The sequence below is a fragment of the Microdochium trichocladiopsis genome (assembly GCF_020744255.1).
Source record: "Microdochium trichocladiopsis strain MPI-CAGE-CH-0230 chromosome Unknown B0I36scaffold_1, whole genome shotgun sequence".
Lineage (NCBI taxonomy): Eukaryota > Fungi > Ascomycota > Sordariomycetes > Xylariales > Microdochiaceae > Microdochium > Microdochium trichocladiopsis.
This window is the reverse complement of record NW_025763544.1, coordinates 1,414,100-1,437,330: the sequence shown is the minus strand read 5'-3', so window position 1 is coordinate 1,437,330 and position 23,231 is coordinate 1,414,100. Positions and strand designations below refer to the sequence as shown.

The 23,231-nt window shown below is 55.0% G+C and overlaps 7 protein-coding genes and 1 non-coding gene across 8 annotated transcripts; 3 read left to right on the top strand and 5 right to left on the bottom strand.

Moving 5' to 3' along the window:
- The first annotated feature begins 13 nt into the window (after positions 1-13).
- Positions 14-2,250, top strand: B0I36DRAFT_259181 (general substrate transporter). The gene is made up of 2 exons (XM_046151099.1): positions 14-1,436; positions 1,611-2,250. Exons 1-2 carry the CDS (start codon positions 163-165, stop codon positions 1,927-1,929), a joined length of 1,593 nt encoding a protein of 530 aa, XP_046018087.1. The 5' UTR covers positions 14-162; the 3' UTR covers positions 1,930-2,250.
- Positions 2,251-3,569: 1,319 nt separating this feature from the next.
- Positions 3,570-4,753, bottom strand: B0I36DRAFT_357391 (uncharacterized protein; the record flags this gene model as incomplete). The annotated part of the gene is made up of 2 exons (XM_046157796.1): positions 3,570-4,078; positions 4,156-4,753. The coding sequence occupies 2 exons, from the start codon at positions 4,751-4,753 to the stop codon at positions 3,570-3,572; spliced, it is 1,107 nt and encodes a 368-aa protein (XP_046018086.1).
- A 3,646-nt stretch (positions 4,754-8,399) lies between these two features.
- Positions 8,400-11,402, bottom strand: B0I36DRAFT_426578 (uncharacterized protein; the record flags this gene model as incomplete). The annotated part of the gene is made up of 4 exons (XM_046162398.1): positions 8,400-8,528; positions 8,679-8,977; positions 9,052-9,765; positions 10,388-11,402. 4 exons carry the CDS (start codon positions 11,400-11,402, stop codon positions 8,400-8,402), a joined length of 2,157 nt encoding a protein of 718 aa, XP_046018085.1.
- Positions 11,403-11,900: 498 nt separating this feature from the next.
- On the top strand, positions 11,901-12,230 carry B0I36DRAFT_357389 (uncharacterized protein; the record flags this gene model as incomplete). The annotated part of the gene is made up of 1 exon (XM_046157795.1): positions 11,901-12,230. One exon carries the CDS (start codon positions 11,901-11,903, stop codon positions 12,228-12,230), a length of 330 nt encoding a protein of 109 aa, XP_046018084.1.
- Positions 12,231-14,672: 2,442 nt separating this feature from the next.
- Positions 14,673-14,790, bottom strand: B0I36DRAFT_t8. The gene has a single exon. It is a non-coding gene; the product is annotated as a tRNA-Arg (tRNA).
- Positions 14,791-14,890: 100 nt separating this feature from the next.
- On the bottom strand, positions 14,891-16,751 carry B0I36DRAFT_280359 (Coproporphyrinogen III oxidase). Its single transcript, XM_046151470.1, has 2 exons — positions 16,307-16,751; positions 14,891-16,232 (listed from the first exon to the last, which is right to left on the bottom strand). Exons 1-2 carry the CDS (start codon positions 16,490-16,492, stop codon positions 15,216-15,218), a joined length of 1,203 nt encoding a protein of 400 aa, XP_046018083.1. The 5' UTR covers positions 16,493-16,751; the 3' UTR covers positions 14,891-15,215.
- A 392-nt stretch (positions 16,752-17,143) lies between these two features.
- Positions 17,144-20,569, bottom strand: B0I36DRAFT_234758 (uncharacterized protein; the record flags this gene model as incomplete). Its single annotated transcript, XM_046149343.1, has 2 exons — positions 17,144-19,394; positions 19,455-20,569. Coding segments are annotated over 2 exons (3,366 nt in total), but the record flags the coding sequence as incomplete, so codon positions are not given.
- A 662-nt stretch (positions 20,570-21,231) lies between these two features.
- Positions 21,232-23,181, top strand: B0I36DRAFT_280354 (cytochrome P450). The gene is made up of 5 exons (XM_046151469.1): positions 21,232-21,452; positions 21,504-21,759; positions 21,824-22,433; positions 22,488-22,621; positions 22,687-23,181. The coding sequence occupies exons 1-5, from the start codon at positions 21,327-21,329 to the stop codon at positions 23,136-23,138; spliced, it is 1,578 nt and encodes a 525-aa protein (XP_046018081.1). The 5' UTR covers positions 21,232-21,326; the 3' UTR covers positions 23,139-23,181.
- The last annotated feature ends 50 nt before the right edge of the window (positions 23,182-23,231 follow it).

The window sequence follows — 23,231 nt, the reverse complement described above, 5'->3', positions numbered from 1 at the left end:
CCTCACTCATGCTTGATTTGTGTCAAGTGTCGGTCGTCGTCCTCCTCCTCAGAATCTCTTTGTGGTCACTCGCCGCCCGGAGACAGCAACCCTCTTCTTCGCGCCTCTTGCCGTAGATCAGATCGCGTTCGCCGGCCACAACCACAGCCGCAACCCGCAATCATGGGTCTCAACCCCATTGCCGGCCTCACCGGCAAGGCCCTCAGCACGCTGCAGGTTGCCCTCATCGTCGCTCCTGCCTTCATCCTGTTTGGCTACAACCAGGCTGGTATCGGTGGCCTTCTCACCCTCAGTGATTGGGTCAAGACCTTCCCCGAGATCGACACGGTCCATGCCACCGGGGCCGACAAGAGCGCAAAGTCGACCCTGCAGGGCTTCATTGTCGCCACCTTTGTCGTGGGCGCCATTGTCGGCTCCCTCCTCTGCTCCTGGGCCGGTGAGCGCTTCGGCCGCCGCAAGTGCATCTTCGCCGCGGGCATCTGCTGCCTGATCGGCGCCGTCCTCGAGGCTGCCAGCTTCGGCCTGGCCCAGTTCATTGTGGGCCGCGTGCTTGTCGGCATCGCCATCGGCACGCTCAGCTCCATTGTCCCCGTCTGGCAGAGCGAGACGGCTGGCTCGAGCAACCGCGGCCGCCACGTCGTGCTCGACGGCCTCTTCATCTGCGTCGGCTACGTCCTCGAGAGCTGGATCAACTTTGGCTTCTACCAGTTCCACGACGGGCCCGTCACCTGGCGGCCCAGCATCGCCATTGGCATCATCTTCTCCGTCGTCCTCATCTGCTCCGTCTACCTGTTCCCCGAGTCCCCCCGCTGGCTGCTGCTCAAGAGCCGCCGCAGCGAGGCGGCCCACGCCATCGCCATCCTGCGGGGCCTCCCCGAGGACTCGATGGAGGTCCAGGCCGAGATTGGCGGCATCGAGCTCTCCCTCGAGGACTCGGCCAAGTCGGGCATGAAGTTTGCCGACATGTTCACCATGGGCGAGGACAAGCTCCTGTACCGCTTCCTGCTGTGCATGCTCCTTCAGTTCTACCAGCAGATGAGCGGCAGCAACCTCATCTCCGTCTACGTGCCCATCCTCTTTGAGCAGAACCTGGGAATGTCCCCCCAGCTGTCCAAGGTCCTCGCCGCGGGCGCCATGACCTTCAAGTTCCTGTCGTCGTTTGTGGCGTTCTTCACCATCGACCGATTCGGCCGGCGCGCGCTCTTCATCACCTCCGGTGCCGGCATGTGCGCCTGCATGGTGGCCCTCGCGATCACCACCTCCATGCCCAAGGACAACACCGCCGCGCAGATTGCCGCTGGATGCTTCATTTATTTGTTTAATTTCTTCGTTCCAATAGGCTTTTTGGGAGCGAACTTCCTGTATTGCACGGAGGTTGCGCCGTTGAGGTTGCGCATGACGATGAGCAGCTTGAGTACTGCGAACCACTGGCTCTGGTATGTGCTTTTAACCCATTCGCACGGCCCCACCCGCACTGTCCCCACACGGTCCCCACATCCACCCCACTCTCTCTTCTCGCCCACGGCGCTGCCCGGCCATCCCCCTTCACATTCCCAACTTTTCCCATGCATGTCATGAACAGTTTTGACTGACCCTGCATCGTGTAACAGGAACTTTGTCGTCATCATGGTCACCCCCGTCGCCATCAGCACCATCAAGTGGCAGTACTACATCGTCTTCGCCGTCATCGCGGGCACCGTGCCCATCGCGGTGTTCCTGTTCTTCCCCGAGACCATGGGCCGCAACCTCGAGGAGATTGACCTGCTGTTCCGCGACAGCGAGAGCATCTGGCAGACGGTCCGGCTCGCGCGCAAGCGGCCCATAGCCATGCCCCAGGAGTTTGCCCGGGGCGAGGGCAAGAACGGCGGCGCCGAGCACGCCGAGAAGGAGGAGGAGGCCATCGCCGTGCAGAAGCCGCAGCAGCAGTAGAGTGGTTTGTGGTAGTAGTAGACCACGAAAAGACCATTTCATGGAAAGGGAAAAAACCCCCCTTTTGTTGTTTTTTCCTGGTAACAGTCCAGGAAAGCCTGGTGGCTGTTGAAAACACAGCGCTGGGAGTGTGCTATGCATGCATACGTGTGTAAGGGGGTTGACACTTTGCAGCTGTGTGGATCTGCGGAAGCCTGAGAGGGGCTCTGGGAAGACAGGAGAAAGAACAAAACAAGAATGGAATGAGCACATTTGCGGGTGTGCATTATGAGATAACGTCCCTTACTTGACTATTTGACAATATGACCATATCAAGAGAATCTTACTCCCAGGTATCGAATCCGCTGCGCCCTTTTGTCCATTTGTCGTATTCCCTGTTTTTGGGGGAGGGTCTGGTGCAGAATGCTCCCCAGAACACCTTTGCCATTTGGAGTGGGCGGCACCACTCACAAGTCAGCCCGCCAGCCACACTGTTCCGAGCAGGGGGACCGCCCGCTGATTGGCGCAGAGCCAGGCAGAACGTCCAGAACAGGCAACCCCCCCCCCCCCCCCCTCTCCCCCTCTCTCACCCCTCTCACCCCTCCTCCCCTCTCGCCCTTCATGCTTCCGACGGATCTCTCTCTCTCTCTCTCTCTCTCGGGCGATGATCATCAAAGTACCTGACGCGCGGGGCTTTGGCAATATCATGTCATCTTTGAGCCCGAAGTTTTCAAGGATCTCCTGGAAAGCCAGAAAGTGTCGACAAACGCGGCGGCTCCCATTCCATTTGGGCCGGCGATGCGGGGATACACGAAAGATGCCACAACCGCCAGCCAGCAAAACCACCACTCCGCAGCAGTGCACTGCCGCGACTGCCAAAAGCAGAGTGAGTGAGGGCCTTGATACTAAGCTTGCCCCGTAGCCTGGCTTCGTAGCGGCGGCCGAGGGCGTTCCGCGGTCGGGTATCAAAAAGAAAAGAAAAAAACACCTCGTAGTCGAACTGCTCAAAGATGGACGGTGTACCCCCCCCCCCCCGGTAAAAGCATGCCATCGGCGAGGGAGCACGGCTTCGCATTGCAAAGAAAAGCTTTGCTGCATGTGCCTCAGTGCCCTTGCCATCAATTCTTGTTCTCATATCCTTGCCCCAAGAACAAACGGCAAGAATTGGTGGCGTTCAAGCCCCCACGGAGTTGGGCACATTCCGTTGCGACCTCTGACCCTATGGAGTGAATGGAGCCGAAATGAGAAGCAACCAGATTGAAAGAGGGCTGATGTCGGTTGGAGACAACATTACCCAGTCTAAAGTGTCGTAGCAAGGTTGGAAAGATGATCGAACGAAGTCGAGTGCCTCCAAGGGCCTGAGCTGTTGGTTGGTCACTCAACACGTGCTGAATTACTGACAACGTTGCATTTTCAAGACCACTGCTTTACAAGAACACGATAAATCAGGCGGTGTGGTTATCAAAAATCGAGGCACATATGCATTATTGTTATAACAAAAGACGGCATCCAGCGCGACTCTTTCCGCCACAAGAGAACGTTCCTTCTCGCCGATCTACATCCTCAATCAACAGCAGTCTTACCCGCTCATCTCACACTCTTTTTCCCCAGTTGATTTGCCTCTATCCGTTCCAGGAGCGGTACACCAGCACGAGTAGGCTTTAGCAGGCATCCTCCTTCGGAGGCCGATGAGAGGGAACGACAATGGCGCACCTGCGGGCCATCATGAAATGAGATTCGGCCGCTCGGGGCTCATAAATGTGCGATTCCTTGTAAGGATTCATCGAAATGGGTCGGTGCGACCAGGGTTGGGAGGGCGAGTTGCGTATCCTCTGATCCTCTGACCTCACGGAAGCGCACCGTGGCCGCCAGACTTCGTAATCCTTCGAAACACTGGCATGCAGCACACGGCGAAGACTCGCCTGGACACGCTTCGGGGCTACGTGAGGTGAGGTCGGCAGTGGCCACAGCCCGACCTGGTTGAGTTGCCAGACCAGGTGTTTGAGATTCAACTCGGCACAGTGCCTTTTCTCGGCTTCGGTACTGCAGACGTGCTTCGGCGGATCTGGGGTGAATGCGTACGGGAATGCATTTTGAAGTGCCTTGAGGGCGGCCACCACGGGGCGCAGAAACTGTTCCAGCATTTGAACGCGCTGGCCATTGATGGTCGCTGACGCGTCACATGTGCGAATGGCATCAGCGCTCTTTACACCGACTCAGGAATCGTCAAATGATGGCCACACTTACCTATGAGATCTGGTGGCAGATACTTCCACCCAATGTTCCATGTTGCAGTCGGTGCCGGTTCCATGGCCCGGATTAAGTGTGAGACTGCCGTACGATACAGGCGTGGCGCGCCAATCTGGTATGCGATGGCTGCAATGCTGATGTACGTGCCTGGGTCATTGTCGTTCTCACACATCCTGCCGGTGGCGTTACAATGGCTTTCCCAGTCCTTGGCATAAGAAGCGGTAAGGTGAATGCAGGAGTACAAGGTGGCTAGGATAACCAACTCGAGCATCAGACGAACACTCTCAGTGGCTGCTGCCTTGGAATCATCGGTGGGTCGAAGAGAGATGGCCTGGCCGTGCAAAAGACTGAGGAGGTAGCCGAACGAGCCTGGGAGCTGCGTGGGCAACTGGACAGTCCTCTGGGTAGTGGCAGGAGGACCGTCCGCCCCGGGATGAGGAGCCGGAATGACGGTGAGGATGGCTTCGAAGGTGGGCGAGGCGCTGATGAGTGCCTTTGACGACACTCGAAACTGCGAGGCGTCTGGGCCCACGGGCCAGCGACTGGTGATGACTAGCACAAGATCGCCGTGCTCGTCGAGAATTTGGGGCTCCATTGTTCTGTTGACTATGGACGGGCGGTCGGCTGCTCGCTGTGGTCGTCTGTTAGGGTAGTCGCCGCTAATGGTTGATACTTTTCTGGATACTGTTTGGCTGTGGGTATGCAATAGTAATGGGCGATGGCTGACCGGTAGCTGATTCTGAGAAGTGAAGTCTTTGTCAAGACGGGTGCACCGCAAGTCGCTCGGGTGACAAGACATTAGCTTGCTAGCCGGTTCCTCTTCTGGCGTGTGCGGAAGGATCAAGTTTCCGCCTCTCAAGTAGCAACCGCCAGCAATGTGAATGGCAGCTGCCTTTTGAACCTTGGTGCCTTCCACACAACCGCGTAGATCGTTAGCCCTTTCGCATCACAGCCCAGGGTCCCCCCTCGGATCTTGATTAATCGCGTCGACCTTCGAGTTTAGGCCAGAGGGGATTCCGCAGGTCGCAGACCACCCGCCGTTTGGGAAAATGCCTCGCCTGGTCCGCCTTGGAGTTCTGTAGAGGCAAAAAAACAGCGTCGCCTTCCCCGCTTCGAAATATGCCCTTGGTTGCGCTTAGAACCAGCTTGTTTTCGAGTTTCAGAACAGCTGGCACGAAGACGACCCTGGCCTCACGTAAAACTACCGAGGTATGTCTAGTCACTGCGGTCCTTTCCAAAGTCCTCGTTATGAGTTTGTCCACTTTTGAGCCTGGAGCGAGTAACTGGCGACAAAAGACTTGGCCAGCGTTGTCCCTTGAGTCGATGACAGGGCTACCAGCTCCATTGTCTCCACAGGTTCTCCCTTGAGCACCATCTCAACATCCCGCAGTCTCCCTGCAGCAGGAACAAACGGAACACAAGTCGTCTGTTCAGCCCTGGGAGGGTGCCAAAGCTCGAAGACCAACTCTCTCTTCCCTCCGAACCCGGGCCCCACGGCTCCAGATTCTTCCAACTCGATTATCTTCCTTGTCGCCCTCGCGACGAGCCTCGAGTCCCAGATCCCTTCTCTATGAAAACTCTTCTCCATGAGTCGCACGGCATGCTCCCGAACCCGTGGCACACGGCACTTGCTGGCGAGGAAGAACAGCAAGGGCAGCCATCCAAAATCCATCATCGATCTCGCCATGTCAATCACAGACAGGTTGTCCTGCGGAACGCGAAAATGCTCTGGTGGGTGTGCGATGCCCCATAGCTCTGCCAGAGGGGTCAACATTTCGATGAAGAGCGGTGTATGTGCGTCGTAGACCATCTCGCTGTCGATGGCTTTTGACAGGGGATCGTTACTGGTTGTTTCGTGATCGCCACACGGAATGGTATCAGCGGGCTGCCACTTACACACTCCCGTTTCAATGTGGCGCAGGCACGTTGCCGCTTGGATGGCCACCATGCAGTAGTAGGCTCGAACGACGTAGTGAGCCTTTGCAACTTCAAAGGACTTGCTACATTCTTCGCCGAGGATGGCCTGTGAATTCTCGAATATGGCACGCCATTTCTCAATGTTCCACAATAGCCTGCTACGGAGCTCTTGCGCCAACCCTGCCTGTGTAACGCTCTGGCAAAGTGGTGCCGCTGAGATCGCCAACGAGACCGCTGACAGATGCAATGCTCGAATAAGAAGCCGCTGAAGAGCGCGCCATGCTTCGTTTACCGAGTTGAAGACGGCCACGGCCTCCAAAGACTCTCCGGAGACCAGGAATGCATCGGTCCGTGGTGTAAATAATGCAAACTGAATCTGCATGCTTGTGAACACATCAATCAGCCACGTATCGACAAGCTTCTGGGGCGGTTTCAACACTACCAGCCGAGGCTGGAGCAAATTCTCCCCCACGGCGTCACCAGCGGTAAAAGCACAGCGCTGCGCCATCAGCTTCAAACCGTTCCCGAGATGCATCATCGCTGTAGAACAATGCCCACGCAGCAGGTCGAGTGATACAAAAACCACACAGGCAACGAGCGCGACCTGCACTGAAGTTTCGTCCTGAGCGGAGAAGTGAGACTTCATGTGTCCAATGGCCTTGACGTAGTGCTGTAGGGATAGCATGTTAAGTCGTTCAGCCGTGTCATTGCTCGCAACCTCCATGCGAGGCTGCTCCATCACTCCACGCTTGTGCGTGCAGCTGATTGCCAATACAGCATGGAGAACGGCGGGTTCGGAAAGCGTCGAGGGGATGACAACATTGGCCCAGAAGTCGTGGCTGAAGGAGCCAGGCAGTTTGATGGATGCCCGTGATAGGTACCAGTCAAACAGCTCTCTGTCGTGGGCTGAGCTTATGGCTGATGAGACGAACGCAGGGATTGTCCCGATCTTTGGACAAATAGGCCTGCCGCCTCCGGGCCGAACGAGACTGCCGCGTGCTGAGACATTGCTGGAGGCATCTAAACTGCCAGGTGTGGCAGGCCTTTCATGTTTGATGCCAGGCCTGGCCCGGCTGCCGCCTCCCCAGATGCCATACCCGCCGCACAAGCGACCACCCGAGACGCAGCGATTGCACTCCGGGAAAGACTCATCGCATTTGACCTTGCGTGCTCTAGTAGTCACAAGTCAGTTTTGTGGATCAGTGCGAGGCTCCCATAGATTGATACACTTACTTGCAGGTCTTACACCCAGACTTGGCCTTGGTCCTTGGTTGTACCATTTGAACCCATTTGCGCCATCACTTGGTGGCGCGGCTAGCTGGTCGAGCTCTTCGCCGGTAGCGCTGATCGTGGCCCTGGCAGACAAGGTTAGAGGTAAGGGTTTGCTTACGCTTGCTTACTTATGGAGCAGAAATGGTTGGTTTGGGCTTTTAAGACGGGGAAAACGGGACTTGTCTGCTGATTCGCACACACGCTCCAGAACCTGATTGGCTGACCAGCGCAGAGACATCCCGGGCGGTTTGGCTCACCAGGCGGAAAGCCTGCTTGTCTTGTCAGTGTCCGCCCCGATGTCATTGTTCTCGACCAGCGACCGAACGACGGACGCCTTCTTACACTCAATACAGACTTTCTCCCACTAGCCTATGCTCCCATTGTGCAATGTGAATGCTGCCACTAAACGCCTTTGGAGTGCACGGAGACATATGCGATACGGCTTACCAAGCGGGAATCCCACTTGTCTTGCCAGTGTCTGCCCCAGCGTCATCGTTCTCGACTGCCGACCGGACGACGGACGCATCCTCGACGCTCTCCGCCGACTGCGATAGAGAAGTCTCACGCTCAGACCCTCGTGGCTTTGAAATGAGGGGGACAATTCTTTATTCTCCCTCTGTTGCTGGAGTGAGGGTTTGGGTCCGGCTTTGGGCTGATGTTGCAATGGCATACTTTTGTCCCAGCAAGTCCAAATACTCCTGGTGCTGTTCGGTAAGACAAGCGGCAGCCCTCCAAGAACGCCGCCACTCAGACAGAGGTCGCATGGCCTTGTACAGATCCTGATCACCAAGTGTGCAGGTAATCCATAGAGCCTTATAGTAGTCCTTCTCAAATACGGAACTCGCCGATTTCAGGTTAAGAAGCCTCAGCTAAGTACGAGCCCATAGGTGGATTAATAGTTCGCACTTATATAAAACTATCGTAAGAGAGAGCTAACAGAGCTCTAACAAACTTATGGCACTAGAGACCTTTATAAAGCGATAGTAGATATTATCGAGAAGTGATACTATTACCTCAGCGTCCCCATCGAGCTCGATGATTATTAATCTAGTCTACTTCTTTGTAAGCTTGAGGCTACCACGAAGCATCGCGCCCCAGACAGGCAAGGCCAGTATCATAGCAGAGCTGGAAGCCGCGATCTCTGCTCCACCAACGAGAACATTAACCATGTCTCTTGAATTCTAAGACAGTTCATTACCGCAAGGTGCCGACGAGTTCGCATCATCTGCCTGTGTTGAATGGGCTGCCTGAGTATGAATTCTAGCTTGACAGAGAGAATGGAGAACGAAACCCCGGGGGAGACGGCTCAATGTGACCGGATTTGTTCTTACTCGCAGCTTTGTTGGCTTTGAGCGCCCGCCATTGTATTTTTGGGCGACAGACTCTGTCACGCAAGGCGACCCCTGGTGAATGCTGGATGAGAAGCGTAGGACGTTGTTGTTGCAAGTAGCCATGAACACGAGAATACAATGGGGGTAGCGATAGCGTTTTGAAAGACGAAGACAGACAACCCTTGAATGCTGGGAGACATTAATGAACTGTAAAGGAATCGAAAGGAGCAGCAGCCACTGGCGGGTCATGCGCCACCGATAGAATGCGGACGGCTGAGCAGACAATGCTGTGGTTCGGTCTGTTGAAGTGGTAGGTCAATAGCAAGAATTAGCTCGGTTCGTGGCGAGAGGACTCAGGCTGAGGCTTACGCACCTGCCCTCCGCTGCAGACCAATCTGCTTGTATAATGCCAAGCCCGAGTCTCTCGAATCTCGTGTAGCGATTCGTCCCCACCTTTCACGTGTCATCTGGGGTTGTCGATAGTACTTTTGGCTATGCTGAGCAGAGTACGGTTGTAGCTTCCAAGGTTTGGGCGGGAATGAGGCAATCTCTGGGCTCGAACGTTGGCAGAGGTGGAATCTCGATGCATGAAGCGCGGGTTGGGACCATCGGCTGTGGTGGAACGAGTAGTGATTTCTCCCTAGTGTCAGCTTGCGTCTGAGACCTCTCCCTAGTTTTGGTTCTCGGGCAAGTAGTGTGCAGGTAGGCGGGTGACGCTGGCCTGAGCTGCTTCGTGACTGCATGGCTTCACATTGGTCTTCATCCTTGTGAAAACGGCAGAGCTCGAAAGTGGAGTCTGGGTTGATGTCCTTCGAGATGCTAGTGAGAAGCGTGTCGAGCAACACCATTCTGGTCTCGCAGATAATATCTGCTCCACATGTCAGTGTTTTATCGCCACGCAGAACACTAATCTGATGGAGCTTCTTATCAAGAAGTGCTGCGGGGAGCGCCGTCTCCATCAACCTAACACCTGCTTTGATAACAAGGTCGCCATCTGAGTCGCGGCTGAGGCCCAGAATCAGTGTCTTAAGCATGGCGTTGTACAGCTCCTCGTCGCCAAGCGTGTAGGCAATGAGGTGATGCCCAGCTTGTGAATAGTACCTCAACTCCAGCAACCAATGGAATGTGTGCTTGCAGCAGTGCACGGGAAAAAGGTGTCTGGATGCATGATAGGGAGCCTGTCTCGGCCCAATCAGCAGTGAGATATCTGGTGTATTATGAAAGTGGTTCAGGCATGGATCCTGGTTGACAACTACGCGCTAGTGGCCGAGGAACTAAGGCCTTCGGGATACTCCACGACCTCAATGGACGGAACTTGAGGGAGAGTGGCAAACAAGCAGCAGCAGCTCAGTATGTATTTGGGTTACTAGTACATGTGTAAGAGTGGGCCATCTGAAGGTTACGCGGTCGCGTGATGAATAGCGACTGATCTCAAGGAGAGGACTGAGAGAACCATTGGGAACACATTGCAAAAGGGAAGCAAAGTCAGCAAATTCATGGTTTGGCTTGCGCTAAAGTTTCCGGACTGTGGCAGCTTTTGGCTCAAACAGACCGCATACATGAAGGATTATTGTACCAGCTTTCGCCAGACACGACCAGGAAGGAGTGTCAGCTTTCGCCGAATACAATCAAAAGTTGACGGCTAGCGCCGATCTCAACCAACAAGTAATAGCTTTCGCCAGATCACCAATCCTTCCCACGAAACGTACCTCCCCAGCCATCACGGCTGAAGCCGCGTCCGCGCTGTCCGCCCCGGTTTGGTGTTCTGCGTCCACCACCACGACCAACGGCACCACCACGTGTTGCTGCGGCTTTCTTTGCGTGGAGCTTCTCGTAAAGCGTGTCTGGAAGCTCACGCTCAGCTGAGACGTCATTTTCCAGAGGCTCGAAAACTTGACGAGTGCCATCCTCACCCACGAAGCAGAGCTCGGCCGGTGCATTCTTGGGATACTGAGGCACCATTTCTGGCTTGATTTGTCTCCCGTACGACTGCCAGTCGTCGAATCTGTCATAACCTCCCCAGCCGAGGCCAACTCGCGCTGGGCGCCTGTGGAGGTGAAAGTGACCATTCGAGGTCGCGGAGGCGAAAGTTGAGAGGCCGCTCCGAGGCCGAAAAGAGGGCGCAAAGGACAGTGACTGTTCTTTGACAGTTGTCTCGTCATGTACATCTCCAGGTTGCCAGTTTACTCCCTCAATTTTGTTCCAGAAGGCAATTTCCTTCTGGAAACGCCATTGCTGGTCCTTCCATGGCTCATCGATGCAGCTGACGTCCTGGATGCGCTCAACGTGACGCATATCCTTGTCGTCATTCTGCTCGTCGTAGGCGCTATCGGGATAGACACACGGCTCCCACCCGTCGCGAGCTTCAGCCTCCAGTGCTGTCGCATCTACAATCTTGTACGACGGCATACCGCCAGCACCAGGCCTTTGAACAGCGACGGAGACTGTGGAGGCTTTCGCCTGATTGACAGGAGCAGGACTAGGAACCTGTCTCATGAGGAACCGATCGTGTTGGTTCACGAGCACGGTCTTGTTGAGCACCCCGGCATGCTCGTAGAGCGGGTCGATGGATCGACGGTGCTCGTAGTACGCTGCCGTCTCCGGCTCTCCCTCGCCAGCCAGATATGCCCACTTTGGTGGTACCTTATGAAGCATCGCAGCTTCAAGCGCCTTCCGGGAGCCGGGGTCTGCCTTTGGTTGCGGCTGTGGGGGCGCAGGTTGCATGACTGAAGGTCTGGCTGCAGCGGGCGCAGGCTTGACCGGAGCAAACGCGGGCTTGAACGGGACGGCCGAGGGGTTAAAAGAAGAAGTATTTGAGGACGTGATGTCAAACTTGTAGTAAGTGTTGTGGTTGCTGTGTGATGTCAACTAATATGGCATGGAAGATCATGGATGCCAGTAACTTCTTGAGCTTTGGTGGAGCGGTGGCACCCAGAGATGCAGCAAGGCATGAACTTGGGGATCGTTAATAATTATGTAATGTGAGATGAATTCATTAGGTGCCTGATGCAATTTTGTGCGAGAGAGTTGATGCCTGGTCCGGAGTTTGGCCTGACTCTGCGTTTTTGTGCGGCGCGTCCTCCCACAAAACTTGTGACTACCTTATGGTAACCACGACCACCCGACCACGACCACCCGACAACCACAACCACAACTGCAGCTGCCACCGCCACCTCACAACGACCACCACGGAACAAAACCAATCGCATGAGCACGTTCAAGATGGCGAAATCATTGGAGGTCGAGCGCGTCCGCAGTCAACTCTCGGCACTGGCAGTTGACGGCATCACGGCTGAGCAAATCGACGCCATTGAGGAGAACCCCGAGGTGAATCCTCATACTGTCAACGACAAAGAGACTCGGCCATACTCGGCTGTTTACTGGGAGACCCGGCAGTCCCGCAAGGGCCTCCCTGTCTACAAGCAGCGTCAAGAATTTCTTGACTTTTACCAGAAGCACCAGGTCATGATACTGAGCTCTGGTACCGGCTTCGGCAAGACGACACAGATCCCCCAATTCGTGTTCTGGGCCGAGTACAACAGGGGGGCATGATAGCATGCACACAACCCCGTCGGTTTGCTGCCTCCTCGGTAGCTGAACGAGTGGCCACGGAGATGGATGTAGCCCTAGGCGACGAGGTCAGCTACAGTTACCGTTTCGAGGACTGCACCAGCGAGAAAACTCGGATTCGGTATGTCACAGATGGCCTGCTCCTTGTCGAGAGCTGGCCCGACCCGTCACTCTCGCGGTACAAATGTATCATCATCGACGAGGCGCACGAGCGCACCATCAGCACTGATCAGCTGCTCGCCATCCTGAAAGAGATTACTTCAACTAGAGATGACCTTAAGGTCATCATCATGTCAGCTACTCTTGATGCCGAAAAGTTTCAGCAATATTTCCCAGGCGCAGCGACCCTTAGTCTTGAGGGACGATCCTACCCTGTGAAAATCAACCACTTGGAGCATGCGACACCCAAAGTGCTCGACGCCTGCGTGCAGACTGTGGTGGGCATACACAAGAAGAAGCCCGCCGGCGATATTCTCGTCTTCTTGCCTGGGGAGAGCGACATCGAGATGGTTTCGAGCCGCGTACGCCAACACACAAAGGGGCTGGAGGTGATGTCGCTCTACGCATCAATGTCCTCGGCTGAGCAGCACGACGTGCTCGCACACATGCCCACACGCAAGTGTGTAGTTTCGACCAACGTCGCCGAGACGAGCCTCACCATCGACGGCATCGTCTATGTTGTGGATTCCGGCCTTTCGAAACAAATGACATATAACCCACGGAACAATCTCAATATGCTCATTACCCGGCCAATTTCAAAAGCATCGGCCATGCAACGGTCTGGTCGCGCGGGCAGGACCCAGGCTGGGGAAGTCTTTCGCCTCTACACGCGCGAGGACTTCGATGACATGCGCCCCTCGTCCGTCCCAGGCATCCTCAGCAGCGACGTGAGCGAGGTACTGCTCAATATATACGCTCGGGGCAAAACGGTGCTTGAGACAGGGGTGATCGACAGGCCGCACTGGGAGACAATGTTCTTGAACACATACGATCTCAAGTTCATGTAAGTCCTCTTTCAGCTTCTGTCGCGTGTGCACAGCGGCACGGCATGCCCTCTATGCTTCAATCTCTGGTGTCATGTCCCCTTGATTGCATCTTTATTATGTCGCTAACTTTGGTGGGTCATAGGGGCATGCTCGATGAGAACGGGACCGTGACTGGCCTCGGGAAGATTGTTGCTGGGCTGCCCATTTCCCCTCGCTGGGCCTACACCATAAAACAGGGCAAGGACCTTGGTTGCGGCATGGACATGGTCACATTGGCCGCAATTGCTGCTTCGCAGCACAGCATGTTCACCAGCCCGGTCAAGTTCCGACGCGTGGCATTTGAGGCTAAGAGGGGTTAGGGACACCCTCAGTCTGACCACATCACCGAGCTCAACGCATTCTATGCGTACCTGCGGGAGAAGGAGGCCGACCTTGTGGACATGAATCTGTGGTGTCGGAACCACTTCTTGTCGCAGCGCGATCTCGAGGAGATGGACAGGGTCCGTCGCCAGCTGGTGCACCGTTTTAACGAGAAAAAGCTGGAGCTCGGCAACACAGCCTTTGCTGCACCGGACTACCACGACAAGATCCGCATGGCATTGGCTCGTGGCCTGCATCAAAACACGGCCATGCTTGAGAAGACTGGCGGCCACAGCTACAAGACCGTCCGGACAAACCAGCATGCTCTCATTCACCCCGAGAGTGTGTTGGTTAGTGCAACTCACAAGTGGGTCGTGTACAGCGACTTCACCTTCACCAGTAAACAGTATCTCAATACTGTTACTGCCATCGACTTGAAGTGGATTATGGTAAGTTATTGCTCGTCCCCAGTTCTCACCCGGGCAGCCTGCTAACATGTCACAGCACCTACCTTTCTTCTCCGATGAGGAGCTTCGCAGGAACTACCAAGGCAAGCTCACTCAACCGGATGTCAAGGACGCTCTCGACGCAGCTCGGGCAAACTGAGACGCTTTTGGTGTTGAAAGCAGAGTCGGTACTGGCCATTACTCTCATTGACAGAGGGGGGGGGGGCAGTACATTTGTTTTATCAAGCGAGCATGGTGTTCGGCGAAAGCCATTACCTGTCCCGGGGGTTTGGGGCGAAAGCCGCAACCCAACGTGGTCAGTAGTGAACGCCGTCTTGTACACAGAGAGATGAAGTCTGGCGTGTCCGGAGTTAATTTGACTCCATTTGTTTGTTCTGTTAACTCAAAATGGCATCTCAAACGTCAAGTCGTTAGCTCATGATGTACCTCTCTTGTCTGCAAGGAGGGCATTTGCCCATTTTTGAGGCCGCTGCGGCGGCCCCACACCAGACCCTCCGAAACTGGAGCCTCACGATCCACCTCACTTTCTCGACGCCAAAAAAAAAACTTTCGCTTTGTCGGCCCATTCCGCAAACAACGCCCGGCACAAAGAACCAAAAAGATGGTGATTTTGACTTCGCTGGGGATCGAACCCAGAATCTCCTGATGCCGAATTCCAGCGGGTGTGTTGTTCCCCATGTAGATCATGGGAAGTCGTAGTCAGACGCCTTGCCATTGGGCCACGAAGCCTCCTGTTGTAAACACTGTAGATAGTGCTTGAGGTTGTTTGATGAATGGCACTGTGCTTATCCTGGTACCTTTGCATGGAAAGACCACCTGGGCAGGTTGGAATTGGGAAACTTCATGCGGACCAAGCTGGACTTATTGTCCAGGGACAAAGGACATTGTCAGACCCAGGCTTGTCAAACGTGTATTGCTCTGGTGATGCTCAAACATTTTGAAACTTTTGCTGTAGTAGTGTCGCTCGGCTGTGTCGAGCACTCTTGTGTGCGCGCTATGCTCGGCGCTGGTGTCTCCATCTAGATGCTTGCCTCTGTTTACATGATAGTTTTACAGATCCCGCTCCCCGTCTAATGCTCCCGTTTTGTTTTATGCTTTGTACATGCCAAGAACGCCCCTCCGCCCTAACCAAGATGCATGCCACAATCAGAAACTCAAACCCACTCCTTGGGATCCCTCAAGACGTCCAGGAGCCGCTGCTCCCTGCTCTTGGGGTCCGGCTCGTACATGTACCGCCATTGGGCCGTCAGCGGCAGAGTCATGAGGATGCTCTCCACCCTTGACCCGGGCACGTTGAGGCCAAACGCCGTGCCCCGGTCGTGGACCAGGTTGAACTCGACGTACCGCCCGCGGCGGACCTGCTGCCACTCCTTTTCCTTTTCGGTAAAGGGCATGTCCTTTCGCCGGTTGATGATGGGCACGTAGGACGGGAGGAAGCTCTTGAGGCAGTCCTGGATAAAGGCAAACGTGTTCTCGGCGTCGGCCTCGGCGGCGTCAAGGTCGTCAAAGAAGATGCCGCCGACGCCGCGGGTCTCGCCGCGGTGCTTGTTGGAGAAGTACTCGTCGCACCACTTCTTGAACCGCGGGTAGTATGTCTTGTCGTGCTTGTCGCAGGCCTCCTTGAGGGTCTTGTGGAAGTGCACGGCGTCCTCGTCGAAGAGGTAGCTGGGCGTCAGGTCGGCGCCGCCGCCAAACCACCAGGCCTGCGAGGTGCCGTCGGCCCTCATCGTCTCAAAGTAGCGGTAGTTGAGGTGCACCGTCGGGGCCATGGGGTTCTTGGGGTGGAGGACCATGCTGAGGCCGAGGGCGTAGAAGTCGAGGGCCTCGTCGTCGTCCATGGTCTTGTGGTTGGCCTTCATGGCCTTGATCGCCTGCGGGTTGAGGGTGCCGTAGACGACGCTGATGTTGACGCCGGCCTTTTCAAAGACGTTGCCCTCCTGCAGGACGCACGAGAGCCCGCCGCCGCCGTGTGGCCGTTGCCACTCGTCGCGCTTGAAGCGCTTGCCGTCAATCATTTCGAGCTCAGAGACAATGTGTTCTTGCTGTTCGCGGATGAACTTCTCCATTCGTAACCGCATCGGGGACTGGTCGTCGACGCCTTGCTCGCGCTTCCGGCGTTCGTCGGCGTCGGCCACGCTCCGGGCCTCCATATGTATGGGATCGGCGACGGCCTGGGGGTCCAGTGAGGGAGCTGTCAGTTGGGTGGTCGAGAGGTCCAATTTGGACGGCGCGAGAGAGTACTCACCATGTTGTAGGCCGCGACTGAGGCGAGGGAGACTGCGCCGATTGCGGCAGCTGAGAGCAGGGTCGGGCGCGGTGTGCTTGCTGAAGGGCCGCGTGACGAGAAGAGGCGCGATGTGTGCCTTGTGGTGTGTTGGAGCCGTGGTCGTGAGCGCAGCAGCTGCTGTGCGACTCTGTGCCTGGAGGCCATGGCTGCGAGCTTCTTATCCGAACCGGCAAGGTGCCCCTGCTCCTGCTGCTCTGCAATGTGTGCTGTGTGCGTGGGCTTGTTGTGTGTCCTGTCGTGAGGTGCGTCGTTGGTCGTAAGATGAAATCGCGAGACGTCAGCCCATTCTCTGGCCTTGGTGTGGCCATTTCACATTCCTCAATCAGATTGAGCGAGCCTCGGAAGCGGGGCGGGCAAGCTTGGGTGGGGGGCCCCCTTGCCTGTTCCTGCTGAGCCGCACAGGGGTCCACTCCTGCCTCCGATTCGGCGCCTCATTCCGCCAGCCGCACGGCAGCTGTCACCACATTCAAAAAGGAACCCGATCGCGCGAATCATATGATTCGCGATCTCAGCTGCTAGTTATATGCTTTGCGTGAAATGTCCTCTGCTGAATAGTGTTGAATAGAGAGGGCTCGGGTTCTAGAATTTTGTCAACACTCCCCAGCACATGATTCATTACCCACTGCACCAGACCCAGTAGTGATGGCGTTAAGCCAAAGGACATGACATCATTGTTACAAATTCCCTGTATCCGCAAACCCAAATCAAAAAGGACCACTATGGTCATATTGTACCCTCACACTGGTCGGCAGGACTAACCTACACAAACGACAAGCCTGACCGTTCACGTCCGCTTCAGTTCCCATCCGCTGATTCAGCTCTAACTTCCAGCTTACCCAACAGCGTTTCCAACTTCCTGACGAGAGGAAGATCTCTCGGCAGTCTTTCCATTGACCTTCCCAAAGCCAACTTGCACACGTCGACTCCGTCCGCTGGCCTTTGTTGAATCTCATGAAGTCGTGCAAGCTTGTAAAGCCCATATACGCAATCCGGATGATTCGGGCCGCCGGGCCCTCTCTCAAGCTGCTCCACTATGTGCTGCGCAAGATCGACTGCTTCCTGTGGCCGCTGCTGCCGAGAGTAAAGACGAGCAAGTTCCCCAAGTCCCATGAGGACACCCACGTGACCTTTTCCAAGACTTCGCTCGGCTGCACCAATTCCCCAAACCAGCATTCTCTCAGCTTCGTCATAGTGTCCCCTCTTCGAGTAGACCTTGGCCAGGTTGCACAAGGACCAGAGAGTCCAAGGGTGCTCCTTGCCGAGTTGTTCCTGCCGCTGAAAATGTACTCTCGCGATCATCTCACTGGCCTCTTCCAGCCGCCCTTGGTCCATTACTGCCATGGCCATGTAGCCCAGGGAAGCGATTGTCTCGAGATGTGATTCGCCAAGATCTTGCCGTCGAGCGTCATACACCTCGCGATGGGCGCCTTCACTCTCCTCAAACCTGTGCCAAGACCCAAGGGTAGCTCCGAGGTTGTCGAGCGCTGAGAGATACAAAGGATGCTTGTTGCCGAGAGTCAGGCGAGCCTGTTCAACCGTGGCTCGCTGCAGTGCCAGGGCTTCGCCGTACTGTCCATGCAGCCAGTAAGACTTCCCGAGGTGGTCCATGGCTTGCAAAGTTTCTTGGTGACCAGTACCTCGAGCCTTCGTTCGGGTCTCCACCACGTGCTTCTGTAGGACAATCGCCTCGTCGATTCGCCCAAGACCCCACAAGATACCGGCAAGCGCCAGCATGGCTGTGAGAGTCTTGTCATGTTGCGTGCCTACAAGGGATACAAGCGCATTCTTCACATCCGCGAGGTGCTCTACGGCCTGCTGGAAGTGGCCAAGGGTGGCAAATACGTACCCGCTTTTGGCACTTCGCAGTATCTCTTGTCGAAGCAGCATGACCAAGGTCGGCTGGAATAGTTTTGCGAGTGTGACTTGTGTGTTGCTTAGTGTGTGGATGCCGGGCGCCTTGGTCGCCTGCTTGATGCAGCTATCCATGTGCGGGAGGATTGAGCGGTGAAAGGCACGATCCATCTCAGCGTCGCCAAGTGGTGGAAGCTGCACCGATTCAAAGAGGGTGTTCGTCGCCATCGCCCTCCAGAATGATTGCTCAGAATCAGACATGGAGTCTTTGATCCAGGCATGCACCAAAGGGTGAAGAGAGAAGAAGCGACCGTCGAACGTGACGAGAGAGAAGGAGTGGAGTGCGCTCACTGCCTGCGTGACCCGATAGTGGTTCATGCGCCTGAAGTCGCCTTTGAGAAAATCAGGGAGGACTTTTGGTGGCTCCAGTCGTGAAATGATAGCTTGCGACAACCTTGTGGTCCAGTTGCCAGTTTCTTGCTGCTCCTGCTCCCGGCGCCGATGCTGAACAGCTCGTGTGAAGATCTCTACCGGGATGTGGTCGAAATGATAGAAACTGGCCATCCGCAAAAGTGCATCGATGTCATGAGACGACAGTGGATAATACTTTTGCAGATACCTCATGGAGACGTCGAAGGTAGAGTACACCCGGCCCACAGTGTCTACCTCGCCTTCAGGCAGCTCGTTTGATACTCGATACCGCACTTGATCTCGCGATACCGCGTGAAGGCTCAAGTAGTCACCAATCTTGCAAATCTTGCGGTATATGCAATTACCGGCGTGTATGAGTGCAAGAGCGAGATAACCGAGAGTTTTTGCGATTGCGTTGGCCGACTCGACCGTATTTGGATCCCAGGGTTTGGGGATATCGGCCTTTATGAGAAGGAGCTGAAGTGCCTCGATCTCAGTCATACCACTGGACTCAAGCGCGCCAAGTGAGCCTTCCTGGCGAAAATCCGGGTTTCTTGTTGTGATGATGATATGCACCCAACTGCTCTGAGGGAACAGAGACTTTAGGTCGATGGATGGATTGTCTGCGTTGTCGATAATTAGTAGCCAAGGCTGGGATATCTGAGCCAGATAGTGGCGGCCTGCACGCTCAGTGGCTTCCAATTGACCGACAGTGGCAATGGAGCAGTACGACTCGACGATAGTCTCTTTCGATGCAGCATGTATCGTAAACACACTCGAATATCTGTATCCTAGTTAGATGGTCTGTTGTCCCACAAAGAACAGCTGTGCAGGAGCTGCAAACCTGTGCTTGTTCCGCTGTGCAAAAGTTGATGAAAGTTGTGTTTTGCCAGAGCCTCCCATACCATAAATGACGAATGATTTGCGAAAATCGCTTTGTCCTACGTATCCTGATGGGAAGAACGCCTTCTGCAATCGCTCGAGCATTTCCTCACGACCCACAAAGTCGATTGCAGCCTCTTCAGGGGGATAATAATTGATATTTCCACTCAGCGGCACAGAGTTGGCCGAGATGTGGCTGGAAGAGCTGTGACGTCTTATGTCGTTGGCATTGTAGCTACCATGTACTGTGATATGACTGTTCTCTGTTAGTGATCGTCCTCGCTCTGCGCGACTCGCTAGCGTGGCGGCAGTGCTGTATCTTGCCAAAGCTGCAATGACTGTCCGAAAACTGGAAGCGCTCTGTGAGCTGAACTTGGTCATTTCATAGTGCCCGGCATGTATCCCAGCGACCTCGATGCCATCTGCATCCAGAACGGCGGAAGAGCGAGGCACAAGATAGGTTGCGTGCTCGCCGATGCTTGTCGGAAGCTGTTCCCAGAAACAGAAGAGTGAAAATGACTGCATCAGTGGCTGGAAGTCGGCGGTCAATGGACGCAGATCAACATGGTCTTGCTTGTGTTGACGAGATGTTCTTTCTCCCTTGATGCGCTTGCGCAACGACTTTGACTCTCCGCGCCTCTGGAAGGCAGTCCAGTTTGACCTGGTTGTGCTGTCGTGCGGAGTTCCAAAGAAGAGGATCGCATGCGTGCACAAGAAGTGATCCCGAAGATGTGATACCTTCGGCGCTGTCCTTGTCGAGGCATACGTCAAGCTTTTCTTAACAATGATGCCACCAAAGCCGTGACAGATGAAAATGATGGGCGTTCCTTGCCTTGCACAAATGACTCTGTCGGCATAGAGCTCCGTCACAAGCCATTCCGCGGCTTTCTGTACGATTGCGTCTAGCCCATCGCAGAGGAAGGAGGATGCAGTGCCTTCATATCCGTACAGAAGCACCCTGGCGACTCGGACGTGCTTTGGAAGGAAGTCTCGCAACCAATTGGTGCCAGTATCAGCATCGGTCCAAGCACTGGCAGAGTCTTCATTCAGCCCGTGAACTGCGACAATGCTGTATAGTTGGAATAGAGTCAGTAAGATTCAAGTAACGCTGACGAACCATAGAGCTCAAATGAACAGCCGTGCTTACTCTGGGAGGCCCTCATCCTGTGCTGCCCCAGTCACTTCCCCGCCCGCATCATAGAGGCAAATCAACCCTGGGGGCATCTTGTGCGGGCGGCATTCAAGCACAGATAGTCGTGGCAGTCATGTTTGGGTCCTCGCCGACGAAGGCTCGCCTTCCTTGAGGCTTTGCTCTTGAGTCTTGATTTCGAAATGGGAGGGTGATTGAGCTGCGCACAGAGCGCACTGGTGACTCCCCGACCCCCTTACAGGGGACCTCGGCCTGTTGGGACTCATGCCCTGAGGCGACTGCCAGCCCCAAACACAGCCTTCATGCATGTTGGTTGTTGGTCGCTATGCTGGCTGCAAATCTTGGAGAACCCCCTGCAGGAACGACGCAACGCAATTGGAATATTGAATTGACCACCCGTGGGCCCGGCCCAGAAACCAATCATGGCGAGCCGCAGACTTGTCCTGACAGGGGTTTATGCAGTCACGGCGCTTAAGGGACGGCCCGCTCCTCCTCCCGCGTGCCTGCCCACTTCCAAGGCTTGAAACGCGCGAGCCATTCCTCCTGGCCAGAGGTCGCGATCGTGCGAAGCTCCTACCGTCTCACCGCGAGCGAGTTTAGTAGGGCATCCAAACGTCCACTCACCTCTTTGTCCAACAGGCTCAGGACCCCGCGAAAACCAGATAACGGGCACCGTTCTTTTTGATGTCTTCATTCAACAACATGGAACTTGCAAAGTTTCCCTTAGTCACAGCTCTTTGCACAGGGATATTGCTCATATCACTTTCTCAAGCCCTCGCTTTCCTTGCCAATCTGAGGCGAACCCGAAAGGTAAGCAGATCTCTGTCCCTCAGAGACATGGCAGCGCTGACGCTGCCGAAGAGCGATGCACGCCTCAATCGAGAGCATGGGTGCCAGCTGCCTCGAGAGCTGGAAAAGAAGTGGCCGCTTGGTATCGATCGGTTGAAGCAGATCTGGGATGCCAATAGCGATGGGCGTCTGCTGAAGTTCTTCTGCGACATCGCCAGGGACTTTGAGCCTTTGAACAACAGCTACCAGTTTTTTCTCGTCGGTCCGCGTACATTCCACATACTCGATCCCAGAAACGTTTCGACCATATTATCGTCCAACTTCACCGGCAAGTGTACCGTCTAGATGGCCTCGATCTAGTTCGCCATTACTGATCCTTAAGGCCGATCCAGACTATAGTTTCGGCTCACGAGCAAGCGTCTTCGCGCCCCTGATTGGCGAAGGCATCTTCACACAGGAAGGTCCGGCTTGGAAACATTCGCGCGACCTCCTTCGCAAACAATTTGTGAAAGCCCAGTATCGCAACCTCGATCACTTCCAGGAACACCTGGACAACTTGATCTCATGCATTCCGAGCACCGGTATCATTGATCTCCAACCACTCTTCTTTAGTCTTACTCTTGACACAGCGACCGCGCTGCTCTTTGGGCGCTCTGTTCACAGCCTTCGGGGGCCGATGAGTCAGGATGTGACCAGCCAAAGCTTTGCACAAGACTTCACCACTGCCCAGGCGGGACTAGCGAAGCGATTTCGCTTAACACCATTCCATTCTCTTTATAATCCTCCTTCTTTCCGCAACGCATGCCACAATGTGCACGCATTCGTCGATAGGTATATTTCGGAGCGCGAAAATGGCCTTGGGCGAGATGATACAGAGGGTCCGACCTGGTTCATGGATCAAATCCTTCGAGAATCAAGCAGCAAAACTGCTGCGCGCAGTCAGCTGCTGAATATACTGCTTGCAGGTCGAGACACAACAGCTTGTTGCCTCTCATGGACGTTGTGAGCAACCCAAAAATAATCCTGCCGGACTTCCAATATTGACGATCATTCTAGTCGCTTGCTGGTGAGGCATGAGAAGGTCATGTCCCACCTCAGGAAGGAGATTGAGCTCGTGATGCCCGATTCGGAGCATCCCACTCGAGAGCAAATCGCGCGCATGCCGTACCTTGCAAGCGTAGTGAAGGAGTGTAAGTATAAGTTCGGATGCCCCGGCTCACCTCATGAAACAGTCTGCTGAACTCTTCTCCGACAGCCTTACGACTTTATCCGCCGGTTCCTCTGAACATTCGCGAAGCTGTAACCTCAACAATACTACCTGTTGGCGGCGGGGTTGATGGGAAGAACCCGATATTGGTCAGAAAGGGCGAGGTCGTCGTTTTCTCCCAATACATCACCTCCAGACGGCGGAACATTTTCGGCGATGATGCTGAAGAATTTAGGCCAGAAAGATGGCTGGCTGACAAGACGAGCGAGATCGAGGATGCTTTCTTTGCATTCAATAGCGGTCCCCGCAGATGTCTCGGCGAAGATTTTGCCCTGGCAGAGGTCTACTACACGATTATACGACTTCTGAAGGCGTTTCCATTGATACAATTGCCCGCAGACGAACCGAACGAAGTGTTGGGGACGGAACGCCAGCGCTTGACGTTGGTTCTTGCGAGCGAGAATGGCTGCCGTGTCAGTTTGGGTAGTGTAAAGAACTGAGAATAGTCATGATTCCATGCAAAAATCAATTGTTTGGTTTACAAATGATCTCGTGCAGCCGCCGTGCCCATTGATTCAGCGGGGCTTCTTGTG

Bases quoted from the DNA above. Each gene is read 5' to 3' on its own strand.
- B0I36DRAFT_259181 (XM_046151099.1), top strand. From the start codon at position 163: ATGGGTCTCAACCCCATTGCCGGCCTCACCGGCAAGGCCCTCAGCACG. The intron at 1,437-1,610 runs GTATGTGCTTTT...ATCGTGTAACAG, and splicing joins ACTGCGAACCACTGGCTCTG to GAACTTTGTCGTCATCATGG.
- B0I36DRAFT_280359 (XM_046151470.1), bottom strand. From the start codon at position 16,492: ATGGCCTCCAGGCACAGAGTCGCACAGCAGCTGCTGCGCTCACGACCA. The intron at 16,233-16,306 runs GTGAGTACTCTC...CTGGACCCCCAG, and splicing joins CAGTCGCGGCCTACAACATG to GCCGTCGCCGATCCCATACA.
- B0I36DRAFT_280354 (XM_046151469.1), top strand. From the start codon at position 21,327: ATGTCTTCATTCAACAACATGGAACTTGCAAAGTTTCCCTTAGTCACA. The intron at 21,760-21,823 runs GCAAGTGTACCG...AGGCCGATCCAG, and splicing joins ATTATCGTCCAACTTCACCG to ACTATAGTTTCGGCTCACGA. The intron at 22,434-22,487 runs GTGAGCAACCCA...CGATCATTCTAG, and splicing joins TGTTGCCTCTCATGGACGTT to TCGCTTGCTGGTGAGGCATG.